Below are 14,418 nucleotides of genomic sequence, written 5' to 3'. Positions count from 1 at the left end.
ATCACGCAACAGATAACTTGTGCGAGTACTGAGAGTCAATAATAATGAGGATAGTAACCAATTCACTGTAAAGATGATCGCTGAGCTGCAGACAGCCACACAGAAGAGACAATCACACTCTCACAACTAAAGTTTCAGCTATAGCCTTTGTCAGAAAATGGGAGCACTCACACATTTATACCGTCACTCAAACACAACTCGTGAACACGACTGCCATCTTGGGTCCCTGCGTTTACAGTCTCTGAAATCAGATCAAAACAAAGCACTCATCACACCTCCCTGCCTCTCATCGGCAGTTGCTAGACTAGAGGCTAGAAATAGTGGCAGCAATGACTGTAAGCTGAGGGCAGTGGTAGGAGGAGGAGACGCAGTAGGAGTGAGGGAATAAGGAAGTGGTGCACATACTCAACTGCACCAAACCAGCAACAATGCATGATATCCCAGTTAAAAACCATTTCATCTACCGAGACAAAAACGAGATTTTTCAGTGTCCTTTTCAAATTTCTCTGATATTTCCCTGATTTCACTGACACTTTTGAAATTCCCTGATTTCACTGACACTTTTGAAATTCCCTGATTTCCAATATTTGTGGAAACCCTGAGAATAAAACCACAAGACAACCTGGAGCAAACCGAAAACCTACACCATAATTACTGAGTCAACTTCAGGTTGCTGCTGGACCCTTGAACATATTCTTAGTTTGAATACAATACATTTTCTTGAGATTGAGAAGCTTATTCCATGAATCAGCATGCTTTTAGAAAGCACTGCTCGTGTGAAACTCGGCTTGCCCTTTTTTCACATGATATACTGTAAACTACAAATGAAGGGCTACAGGCAGATTCCATATTTCTAGATTCCTGGAAAGCATTTGACACAGTGCCCCACTGCAGAGTGCAAATGAAGGTATGAGCACATGGAATATGTTTACAGATATGCGAGCCGCTCAAAGACTTTTTAAGTTATAGAACCCAGTAATTTGTCCTTGATGGCGAGCATTCATCAGAGACAAGGGTATCGTCAAAAGTCCACCAGAAAAGTGTGAGGACTGCTGTAATTCTCTATAAACAAAAAAATGATTTGGTGGACAGGGTGGTCAACAATCTACAATTATTTGATGATAATGCTGTGGTGCAACAGTAAGTTGTTGATGCTGCGTGGCTGCAGGGGAGGATACAAGATGACTTGGGCAAAATTTCTAGTTGCTGTTATGGAAGGCGCAAGCTCTAAATGTAGAAAAATGTAAGTTAAAGTGGATGTGTAGGACAAATGAACCCTTCATGTTTGGATACAGCACTAGTAGTATCCTGCTTGACAGGCACTTTGTTTAAATATCTAGAGATGATACTGCAAAGCGATATGAAATGGAATGAGCATGTGTGGACCCTGGCAGGGAAGGCAAATGGTCACCTTCAGTTTATTGGGAGAATTTTAGGAAAGTGTGGTTCATCTGTAAAACTATACATAGGATACAGGTGCGGCCAATTACTGAGTACTCCTTGATTGTTTGGGATCCATACCGCTTCAGATTACAGGAAGACATTTAAGTAATTCAAAGGTGGCCTGTTATATTTCTTGCTCGCTAGTTCGAAAAACACATAAGCGTTATGGAGATGCTTCAGGAGCTCAAACGGAAATCCCTTGAGAGAAAGCGTAATTCTTTTCGAGGAACACTATTAACAAAATTTAGAGAACCAGCGTTTGAAGCTGACTGCTGAACGATTCTACTGGTGCCAACATACATTGTGCATAAGGACCACAAAAGTATGATACAAGAAATCAGAGCTCATACAGAGGCATATAGAGGGTCGTTTTTCCTCGCCCTATTTGCAAGTGGAACAGAAAAGGAAATGACTAGTAGTGGTACAGTGTACCCTCCACCACATACTGTACTGTGGCTTGTGGAGTATCTGTGTACATGTAGACGGGAGGTAAGACAGAGTGAAAATAAGCAAACTAAGTTTCTTTATTAATTTCTCTTTATTTCAAAAAAAATCTTGTGGATGTATGGCTGTGTTGTTGTTGTTCTGGTATTCAGTCTTCAGACTGATTTGATGTTGCTCTTCACACAGTCTGTCCTAAACAAGCCTCTTTATCTCTGCTTAACTACCGCAACATCCATTTGAACATCCTTACTGTAGTCAGACTGCAGGTATAACAGTTGTGGACGTGAAAGGATAGCAGTAGTTGAGAAGGGAGTGAGATACGGTTGTAGTTGAGTCTTATTTTATTCTATCTGCAACAGAGGAGGAAACCTAGGAGAAATCTGAAAGTGAATTACTGTTCTAGAAGGAGAAACAGAAACTTTGCTGTTACTGAGGACATTGTAATTCTGTCGGAAATGGCAAAGGACTTGGAACAGAAGTTGAATGGAATACAGAGTCTCAGGAAGAAGACAAAACATGAACATCAATTAAAGTAAAAAAAGGTAACAGAATTAGCCGAATGAAATTAACTGACACTGAGGGAATTAGATTAGGAAACGAGACACTAAAAGTAGTCTATGAGTTTTTCTGTTTCAGTAACAAAGTATCAGCTGATGGCCAAAGTAGATGGGATATAAAATAAAGACTGGTAATAGCAAGAAAAACATTTCTGAAATAATGACATTTGTAAACACCAAATATAAATTTTGTTGATAAGAAGTCATTTATCAATGTATCAGTCTAGAGTGTAGTCTTGTACAGAAGTGAAATACACACAGTAAACAGTTAAGACATGAAGAGGATAGCAGGTTTTGAAATATGGTGCTACAGAAGAATGCTAAAGATTAGATGGTTGGATACAATAACTAATGAGGAGACACTGAATCAAACTGGAGAAAAACATTTCATGGCATAATGTCACTAGAAGAAGAGGTGGTTAATATGGCACATACTGAGGCATCAAGGAATCATCACATTTGTAATGGAGGGGTGTGCAGGGCTAAAAATTGTAGAGGGAAAGAGATCCCATTATAGACTAAGCAGGTTTAAACAGATGTAGGTTGCAGCAGTAGTTGTTCTCTGCATACAAAAATGATTTGACAAACAGGGTGTGCAGCAATCTGCAGATGTTTACTGATGAGGCTGTCGTGTACGGGATGGTGTCATCATTAAGTGACTGTAGGAGGATACATGATCACTTTGATAAAAATTCTAGCTGGCATGATGAATGGAAGCCTGCTTTAAATGGAGAAAAATGTAAGTTGATGCAGATGAGTAGGAAAACAATCCTGTAACGTTACAGCATTAGTAGTGTGCTTCTTGACATCATCACGCCAGTTAAATGTCTGGGCATAACATTGCAAAGCAATATGAAATGGAACAAGCACATAAGAACAGTAATAAGAATGGCTAATGGTCAATTTTGCATTATCAGGAGAGTTTCAGAAGACTGTGGTTCATCTGTAAAGCAGTGTGCATATAGAACACTAGTGTGGCCTACTCCTGTGTATTGCTCAAGTGTTTGGGATCCCCACTGGGTCAGATCAAATGGAGACATCAAAGCAATTCAGAGGTGTGCTACTAGGTTTGTTATCAGTAGGCTCAATAAACACATGAGTATGACACAGATGTTTTGTAAACTCAAGTGGGAATTCCTGGCGGGAAGCTGATGTTCATTTTGCAGAGCATTATTAAGAAAATTTAGAGAACCAGATTTTAAAGCTGACTGCAGAACAATTTTACTGTTGCCAACAGACATTTCACATAAGAACATGATAAGACACATTAGGGCTCTTACGGAGGCTTACAGACAGTCATTTCTCCCTTTCTCTATTTGCAAATTGGTCTCTGCGAATTGGTTTGTGGAGTATGTATGTAGATGAAGAATCTTCCACAGGATAGATTAGCATGTACAGCTGCATGAAACCAGTCTTTGAACTGAAGGCCACAACAACAGTAACAACTACTTCATTATAGATAACTTCATCATCTGTGAAAAGTCTGAGGTTATTACTGAAATTGCATCCCACATCGCTAATACACAACATAAACAACCAGGATCTGTATACCATTCCCTATGGCAGGACTGAAGTTAGTTCTACTTTTGTCCATAACTCACCATCTGAGATAACAGACTTTGTTCTCCCAACAAAGAAATCCTCAATCAAATCACAATTTTCTTTGACACCCCATATAATCATACTTTCATTAATAATCATTTGTTTAGTACTGAGTTAAAAGCTTTCCAGAAGTAAAGAAATACTGCATCCACTTTATTCTCTTGACCCATGGTTTTCAGGCTGTCATGAAAGAACAACAATTTGTGTTTCACATGACTGATGTTCTCGGAATCCACGCTGATTGGTGTGGAATATGTCTTTCTGTTTGAGATATTACATCATGTTTTAGATCAGAATATGTTTCAAGAAACAAGAAAAGACGAAAGTTGATAAGGCAATAGTTTTGTGGGAAACTTCCGCAACCTTTTTCACATAAACTGGTGTTAGCAGTGCCTTCTTCCGATCTTCTTCTTTTGTGGCTCTTTAGGTCACTGTGAATCTTGGCATCTTCAACAATTCACTGCCAGTTATTACAATCCAATGCACGAGATTTCCATTCCCCATAGCTCATTTCCTAGAGGTCCTACATCAGTTCTCGGTTGACCCTGTCCTTTTTTATCTAGTTCCGTTATCACTCATCTGCCACCACATGCTCATTCATTATGATTAAAATGACATAGGACTTGGCCGTTAATTATGTATAGACTCTGAGAGGGATTCCATCACATCTTGCAATGTTGTTTAATTTTAGCTGTTTCTCAACATCATTGACACTAATATCTGTGTCACCCCTCTCCGCAGAGGTGGAAGAAGTAAACTGGAGCAATATCTCTGTTTCTTCTGAAGTAAAGGAACATTTGAAAACAGAATCAGCATTTCTGCTTTTGCTTTACTACCTCCAATTTCAGTTGTTGGGTCATCCATGAGTGTCACGAATTACATGGTAATCACATTTTAATAGCAGTTCCAATATAGAACCTTTCAGGGATAAACAGAAGACTCCTCCTCAATGACAGAGTTCACAAAAACCATTACTGAATTACAGAAGTGGTAATTTATATAATTATGGTAAGGAATTCTAATGAGTACCTGCTCTATGATAGAATAACAATACAATAGAGTTAACATATCTTATGAGGTAGATAAGAGTATAACTGAATAGTCATCATAAATAGGAAAAGAGATGAAACTTGTCACAAGCCTCAGACATGACATTTAACAGATCTGTCTGTATCAAGGCTTATACTAGACTATGTTGCAGGAGAAACACGTAGTGAGAGCATGGAAAAAAAAAAAGAGACAAAAACTGAATATGGGCATGAGACCTCCATATACGGTATAGATATGGAGTAGGAAGTAAAAGACATGACATGACAGGGGGTTTAGAAACTGCAGGCAGGTGCAGGCAGCTTTCTCATGCAGAGAGCTGTTTCACCATTCTACAGTTCAGTATCAATGCAATCAGAGTTAAGTATTATGTTGAGTCATTTTTGATTAACGTAAACCCTATAGGTAATACAGAGGTACCACTTCATTTATTCACACTTGATATGCCTTGCAAAAATGAGCTATCCCCAAGAATCCACACTAAGCTGGCAGACAGCAGCTTCATCTTCTGCACACACTTATTCGGACAGTGACATATGGATAACTATGTTATTAAGAAAGTGCTCTCACAGCTGTTAATGTCTGCTTTTGCAACCATAGTCAGTACTTCGTCTACAAGTAGCTACTGAGGTGTCATCGGTAGACTTAGTGAATACTATTCCAAGTCTCAAACAAGAAGGAATCCTCAGTAGTAGCAAAGAATTATTCTATGTTTTCTTTATCAAAATCAGACAATGATTGCTGGACTACAGATGCACATCAGGGATGTGGAACAGACAAAAATATGAATTGTGGCAGTTTCAGCTATGGTAAATTACTTTCCACTTGAAACTTCCTGGCAGATTAAAACTGTGTGCCCGACCGAGACTCGAACTCGAGTCTCGGTCGGGCACACAGTTTTAATCTGCCAGGAAGTTTCATATCAGCGCACACTCCGCTGCAGAGTGAAAATCTCATTCTGGAAACATCCCCCAGGCTGTGGCTAAGCCATGTCTCCGCAATATCCTTTCTTTCAGGAGTGCTAGTTCTGCATGGTTCGCAGGAGAGCTTCTGTAAAGTTTGGAAGGTAGGAGACGAGGTACTGGCAGAAGTAAAGCTGTGAGTACCGGGCGTGAGTCATGCTTCGGTAGCTCAGTTGGTAGAGCACTTGCCCGCGAAAGGCAAGGTCCCGAGTTCGAGTCTCGGTCGGGCACACAGTTTTAATCTGCCAGGAAGTTTCATATCAGCGCACACTCCGCTGCAGAGTGAAAATCTCATTCTGGATACTTTCCACTTCTTTTCTTCAACATGCATAGGCTAAAGTCTTATTTACAACTAATAAAGTTCCATTTTTTATATTCAAGTGCAAAAGTGGCAAGACTTTTTCTATCCTTCTTGATTAAAAAACATAGCATAATTTGTGGTAAAGGTATCTAACAAAACACACAGTAATTTGTTGGGGACTGGAATTTTACTCTGAGATGAAGTCATTCACTGTGGAACAAGAAATTTCAGATTGGCACGAAATGTAGCTATAAGGAGTGTAAACTTTAAAAACTTATTTGTACCAGTTTCTAGAAATTGTAGCAATGTCTTATCCATTATATGTAATAAATATTTATAAAACCCAAAACAGCTTTGCATAAAATAATCATCTTGGGGTTGAAGCTCTTTTTTCCTGTGTTTTCTTTAACAATACATATGTTTTTGGATTGGGTCTGCCTTTAGCAAAACACAATTTTGTTTTTTATGCCATACATGTTTCACTGCAGTTGCAGCATTTTCAGTGGGCTTTTATCTTTAACAGCCATAAAATAAAAGCCTACTGAAGATGCTGCAACTGCAGTGAAACATGTATGGGATAAAAAAACAAAATTGTGTTTTGCTTAAGGCGGACCCCATCCAAAAACATAGGTTTCGTATAAAATCATAACATACTGAAGTGACCTGTGGAGCCAATTTATTTGCCCATGATGATGTAATCTCATTGTTAAGCACATGGAATATTATTTATCAAGAGCTTTTCAATATTCATTTAAACAGAAACACACAGCCCACAGCTCGTTGCATCGGTATGGCACATAAAATGGAATATCTGCTGCATGAGAACACGGCAACAGATCATGGACAAGTCCAACAATTTAAACATATCTCAATGTAATTATAGCAATTAATAATTGTACATAGCTACTTAGGGATATATTATAATTTCACCTGTTTCTTTCCATCATACCGGAATGAAATTCCAGGCATTTCTTTGTGGAATGGGTTTATTTTCATCCACACTGCGACAATAGAGCCTCCCTCATCCATTAACGCCTTGTACTCTTCAGTCAAGTAATTGGGGGCCATTTCCTCAAACTGTTTTAGATATTCACCTTTCACATACCATGCATCATGTTTGCTACTACCATTACTAATCTGACATAAAGATTCATGTATTGGTCTTTTAATAAAAAACATATGATGCTTAACCACTTCTTTGGGTATATATTTCTTGTAATCACTTTCTACATTGTCTCTATCTACACCTGTCTCAAGCATCACCCTGTACATATCAGCTACACCTAAGCCAACAAGTTCCCATTTGTACTTGTCGTAGCTGATGTCTGGAATTTTATTGTTCATCACATCTTGTCGGGCTTGATTGAAGTAATAGTCATAGGCTTTAATGTCAACCTTCCTTAATCGTGAAAGACTAGGTACTTTAAATCTAATACGAAACTCGTACTGTTCATTTTCACACAAAGTCCTATAATCAGGGCAGAAAAATTTGGTGTCCCGAAGCTTCAGAGCAAAAAGATACCTAGCAACGGGGCCTACTCCAATCTGTTTACATATTTCTACGCAAGCGTCTTCTGCTGTTGGTGAAGCTGTTATGTCAATCTGTAAAACTTTATCAGTACACAAATAAACAGTGATAAATTTCGCATTTTGTTCCATTGCAGCGGTTACACTGTCACGAAGACGTAGTCATTACATCGCTGTCGCTGCAGCCGTCGCAAACGCCAGCGTTGTATTTTCTTCACCTTAATCTACATACCGACACCTATAACACACTTTACTGACGAACACAGCTAAATCAAAATATTTACTTGGTTCATTGTCCGCTATCTCTGACAGAGTTCAATATTATCTCTGGCAAGAGACTATAAAACGTGCGGAACGATTCGATCGTTCTCATTCGACTTTTATCAAATGTCCTGGTATCCTGCCTTCATCACAAGAATAAAAACTGATTAAATTACAGTATTTTTCCATGTTTACTGGAATCTCATTGCATTTCATTTTAAGTATAGTGGGAGCCAAGCTGCCACGAGTATAGTCAAGTACGATAATGAGGATAAGTTTTATGCTGTGCGTTACGCGCAATTCGACTGAGCGATAATACAGGACAACAGCTTTACCGGCGCATTTAACTAGCTGGTCCGTCTAACCTGTAGCAGTGTGAGCAGTTTCAGTTACGGTGTAAAAAGAAACGAGCAGAGAAACAATACAACGTTGAATTCATTTAATTTTTAAATGGAGTGAAATAATTTCGGCAAAACACCAGCAATACCGCCTTTTCTTAGGACAGGCATAAAGCATAACATCCTCGTTCTCAGATAACATAGTATTGTAATTGAAAGCAAGCGTGATAAAAATTCTTCTGAGACACAGGGTAATCTTCTGCTCGAGATATGTGTGACGCAAGATTATACTGCAGAGATTTCACAGCATAGTGATATAGTGAAACCACTGGAGGTATTACTTCCAGTCAGTTGTCTTATAATCTCTCAATTCGTTCCACATTCGAATCCAAGAAAAACATTTCGGTACTGCTACTATGATAACGAGTCGGTCACCAACAAAATCCACAAAGGCATCCAAGCGCTATATTTCCTCCTCTTCTTTTATAACATGCCGTTGTGCATCCCACCAGTGTTCAACAGTGATGTTTGACAAGAGCTTCGTACATTAGTTCCAGTACGTCTGCCGCATTTAAGTATCTATTTTGTAAAATATCAATAAATAAATATTTACATTGGCAATGAAAACTGGAATTTTGTGTGCAACGTGTAATTAGAGACAATAAGATGTGCATTTTCCATTAAAATGATGATTAGATATGTGTTACTTAGCATAAATTTGATGAATATTATATTTAAAACTTGTTGGTGTGCCATACTGAACGAAAAAACTGAACATAGCGAGATTTGAATCCTCGATCCATGGTTTCAAAGTTGCTGATTCAGCTGAGCATTTCGTATTAAAAAACTCCATAACTGTAGTAAATACAATTCCTCAAAAAAATCTAATGCTGATTTTTTTTCAGAGTTTGTGAAAAACATTAAGAAATATCCTGTTTCTCGCTGCTTTTTAACGGTGTGTCCACGCGCGTTTCACTATTGAGCAGGAATCACTGTCTTCTATTTTCATACTATTTACCATCAGCGTGAAAATCAGAACACAACAGTACAGAGAATGCGACTGTACATGATTTTTGAATTAAAAACTACATAACCAAAAGGTGATTAAGAAAAACGTTGATGGCTGTTATTAAATTAGCGTATCTTAAAGTTTCATTTACCATAACATAATAATAAGAGTGCAACAACACCAGTGTACATGTGCTATGGCTGCTGACCATTCATCACATTTGTGTTTGTTTACTTCAGGTTTATTCTTATGACGAACAAAGTATAGTTTTACTATTTCACAACAAGGAAAAACATTCAAAATGTTACTATAAAAGTGAAAAATAATAATGACTCTCTTTCATTTTCTGTAAAATGGTAATGCAAAGGCTGTTAAGAAAGTCGAGAAAACTCAATTATGCATTCATTTACGATGACTATAGAAACAAATTTATTGTGTTGCTTTTCTTAACAGAACCTCACAACTCAAAAATAAAAATTACGAAACACGTTAATTTGAGCATAAAGAGGAACCAGGAGTCCACTTGTCTAAAACGTAACATATAACAATTGAACTGTAACTTTCGTATAGAAACCACTGTTTGGAGCATTGCGCTGCAGATAACACCTGTATCGGTCTATATTAAGTCTTACAAATCAAATTGTAATGAGAAACGATTTCACAATAAATTATTTTACATCGTGAACACTGAGTATAGCTAGATATGTTATGGTGTTCAAACATAAATAGCATTATAACTGACATAATGTGGTGTATTTACTGGAGGTAAACAAAAATATTGATTAATAATATTTGTTAACAGTTTCCAATTTACTTCGCTAATCATAAAATCTCACTTTTTTCTTCTTTTATTCAAACTTCTTTTGTAGCTTTGTTGGTCTTTCCAACCTCATAGAACTTAAATGTTCTGTTTCAATTCTGTCACTGCAGTCTCTAAACTACTCACACACCACGAACTTGCGAATTAATATATAGTGGTGAAGACAATTACTGACAAACAATAACAAAACAAAATAAATATGTAGTATATTGAAATGAGAAAAAGATTCAACAATACCAAGCTCAAATTCTGTGAACATGATAAAGGTGCAATGTAATTGCAAGAAACTGTTCACAGTGCTTGATGAGATAGTTCATTACTTCTCTACAGAGATAACTTGCTCCAAGCATTCATGTGGAAACCTTAACGGCCTTCTTGAGTTCGATGCACTGATATTTACACCAGGCAACAAAATAAAAACTGTATGGGATATAGTGAAGACAGAGACAGGTCGGACCAAAAAGAAAGAGGAACAGATATCTCTAAAAATAAATGGGACACTTATAACAAGTGCCTGTAGTGCTGCAAACATCTTAAACAAGTAATTTGATTCTGTTACTGACAGCTTGGGTTTATAAGGTTCGGTAGGTAGGGCAATGGACTATCTGAGACCTATATTTACAAATAACTTCAGTAAAATGTAAAAGACACTCACATCTGTCAAAGAAGCAGCATCCATCATAAAATCCTTAAAATCTAAGTATTCTAGTGGTTATGATCAACGAAGTTAATCAAAGAGCGTTCATGCAAGTTGAGATTTATCTTAAGTTATTTGTGTAATCAATCTCATAAGCAGAACATTTCCAGACAGGCTAAAATACGCTGAAGATAAACCTCTTCACAGCATTGTCTTGCATAAGTTAGAATATTATGGTGCCACTGGCAGGGCTGTGAAATGGTTTGAACCTTATCTGACTAACAGGAAACAAAGGGTGTTGTTGTAAAACGCATGTGCAATAAGCAGTTAGTCTTCATCCGATTGGGAACTAATTACATCTTGTGTTCCTCAAAGTTCCATTTTGGAGCCATTGCTTTTCCCTATGTACATTAATGACCTCTCGTCTGTTACACTGCCAGATGTTAAGTTTATTTTGTTTGCAGATGATACAAACGTTGCAATAAGTAGCAAGTCAATTACCGATTTAGAAATGGCTGCTAATCAAATTTTCACTGATGTTAATAAATGGTTAAAAGCTAATTCACTGACATTAAACTGTGAAAAGTCGCACTGTATGCAGTTCAGTACCCATAAGAGATTTCCTTCCAGCATGTGTATAACATATGAAGACATGTGGTTCGAAGAGGCTGACAATGCTAAATTTCTGGTATTACAACTCATAATAAATTTAGTTGGGAAGAGCGTACCACAGAACTGCTGAAGCGCCTAAACAAGACTGTATTTACAGTGAGAATGATGTCAGATGTAGGAGAAACAAATATAAAGAATGCATACCTTGCTTACTTTTGTTCTATTATGTTAATATTCTGGGGTAACTCGTCAAAACAGGCAAAGGGTTTTAGCATGCAAAAGAGCGTAATGAGAATAATTTGTGGTGTTAATTCAAGAACATTATGCAGAAATCTGTCAAGGAACTGTGTATTCTAACCCCTGCTTCTCAGTATATTGATTTGTTGCAAGCAATATATCTCTATTTCCAATCAATAGCGCAATACATACTATCAATACTAGGAATTAGAACAATCTATATAAAGATCTAAAATCACTTACCTTGGTCCAAAATGGGGTCCAATATTCAAGGACACACATTTTCAATAAATTGCCAGTAACCATGGTTTCAGATAAAGCACAGTTTAAACAGAATTTGAAAGACTTTTTGATAGGGAACTCCTTCTACTCTATAGATGAATATCTTAACAGGGACTGTTAACTAGCTTAGGTAAAAAAATTCTGTTGGACTTCAGTTTTTCACAGCACTTGGTCACAACAGTAAAGATTAGGTATTTTACGTATCATAAATTTATTAAAAGTGCATACTATGTTTCAATCTGACATTGCCTTAATTCTGTAAATATTAGCAGTTCCAGTTTAGTGTAATATGTTCACCTATTATGACGATCTCTGGACGAATGATCAGTGTAGTGTGTATTATACTCAAATGTTTTATGTTTTTTATGTTATACTTTTTGATATGTTCCACATCCAAAAGAATCATCTCATTTTTGGATCCATGGAACGAAAACTGAATCTAATCTAATCCAATATTAGGAGGTGATTCCCCTGGGGTATATCGTGATTGGATATCATTGGGAAAGTTTTCCTGGTTTGGTTTTTCCTACAGATGATAGGCTGGTTTGAGCATGTCAACTGACACATTTATGTGTTTGCGTTTGCTCTCGATAATGAAATATTTTTCGTGTCATACTATGACAGGGAAAGGACTTGCATATACACGTCCTAACGGTTTTCTAACCCTCTTAAATCCCAAGAAGACGTGAGGACATGTCTGCAGGTCTCTTGTATAATTACTGATCTTGATGTGCTATATGTAGGCTACTAGGTTTCAGACATAACATTTGCTTGTGCAAATCAGATGCAAACAATTCAGCATCAATTGTCGTAGCTGGCTCTTCAAAAAATTCACCAGGAAGCCTTATAGTCCATATACTATATGTAGAATGGAATAGTTTGATGTCTCTTGTACTGCAGTGAACAATCCCAGGAGAACAGTAGGACACTTTCCGTCTAGTTAGAAGTGTTATCGGTCATGAATGCAGACTTCAAAGTTCTATATAGTTACCCAACATTGTCGTTGAAAGGAGGATGACATGGAGTTGTGTGTTGAGTTTTCGTTCTACATACTATTCCCAAATTACCAAACAACTGCGATCCGAACTATGTTCCTTGGTCAGTGATTAACTGCCATGGAATGCTGAATCTTACAATCCATTTCTGCTGGAAGGCCTGTGGGACTTTTTTAGCTGTGATGTCACTGAGTAGTATGACTTCTGTCCAGTATGTGAAATGATCAATACAACTCAAGCCATAAGTTGTAGTAGTGGGACAATATTCGTTCCAGTGCAGTTTTAATTAATTCAATATGGAAACAATTCCTGGGTGCTCCCACCCCACTTCTCTGTTGCAGGGGATGAGGCAATATCCCTTTGTTGACACGAAATATATTAGCAATTGTAAATATGGGCAACCATCAGATGGATAATGGATAGATGACAATGAAAATTTGTACCAGGCTGTGACTCAAACCCAGATTTCCTGCTTATTGCAATGGTTGCCTTGCCATTAGTCTATCCAAGTGTGACTCACAGCTGACCCAAACTTCCATATTACATCAACCATGTGTCTTCAACCTGATCTCATACACCTATTATGTATATTACCTTACAGGTGAGAGCTTTCACTTTAAAGTCACTTGCCCATGGTCAGCAGATAAAACTGATATTTCAGTGCCTGTATTATTCTGAATTATGATGCAAAGTTCCTTTGCATGCATGTCCACAGGGACTTTGTATCGTAATTCAGAATAATGCAGGTACTGTGATATTGTATTCATCCACCAATACTGGGGAAGCAACTTTCAAGCAAAATGTCTCGCCCTAATGGAAATATATGTAATGGGTGTACAAGCATAGATTGTAGACATGTGATTGATGACATATGGAAGTTAGAGTCTGGCTATGAGTCATGATTGGAAAGTCTAAAGGTAAGGCGAGCACTTGTGATAAGCAGCAAATCCATATTCAAATTCCAGTCAGGCACAAATTTTAATTGTTATCACTTCGTTATATACCTGATGATTGTCCATATTCGCAATTGTGAATACATTTCACATATTTCATAATGACTGTAGTTGCTGCAGTACCTGTTCCTGAACTGGTAGGAAAAAGACTCAATCTGTGCAGTGACTGTAGTCACTGCAGTACCTATTCCTGAATTTGTGGGTAAAAGACTCAGTCTGTGCAGAACTGCTGGAGATGACAGACATAAGTTACTGTGTTTCGAATTGTATTCACTTATGCATATGTGTAGTATCCTGCTGGAAGTATTTCCTAAATTTTAGTTTGGAAATATAAATGACAATTACACTGTAGCCTTGCTGCTTGAAATTCAAATAAACACAACTGTTTAAA

The 14,418-nt window shown here is 37.5% G+C and overlaps 1 protein-coding gene across 1 annotated transcript in view; it reads right to left on the bottom strand.

The window, feature by feature from the left end:
* LOC126259858 (tyrosine-protein kinase hopscotch) overlaps window positions 1–8,182 on the bottom strand; it is a 189,787-nt gene extending 181,605 nt beyond the window's left edge. The window contains exon 1 of the mRNA XM_049956914.1: window positions 7,287–8,182. Coding sequence (XP_049812871.1) covers window positions 7,287–8,015 — 729 coding nt within the window. The 5' untranslated portion in view covers window positions 8,016–8,182. The remainder of the gene's footprint in view (window positions 1–7,286) is intronic.
* Between the last annotated feature and the right edge of the window lie 6,236 nt (window positions 8,183–14,418).

The sequence above is a fragment of the Schistocerca nitens genome, chromosome 5 (genome assembly GCF_023898315.1).
Source record: "Schistocerca nitens isolate TAMUIC-IGC-003100 chromosome 5, iqSchNite1.1, whole genome shotgun sequence".
NCBI classification, from domain to species: Eukaryota; Metazoa; Arthropoda; class Insecta; order Orthoptera; family Acrididae; genus Schistocerca; species Schistocerca nitens.
The sequence above is the reverse complement of the archived record's forward strand: the minus strand, read 5'-3'. Positions and strand labels throughout refer to the sequence as shown.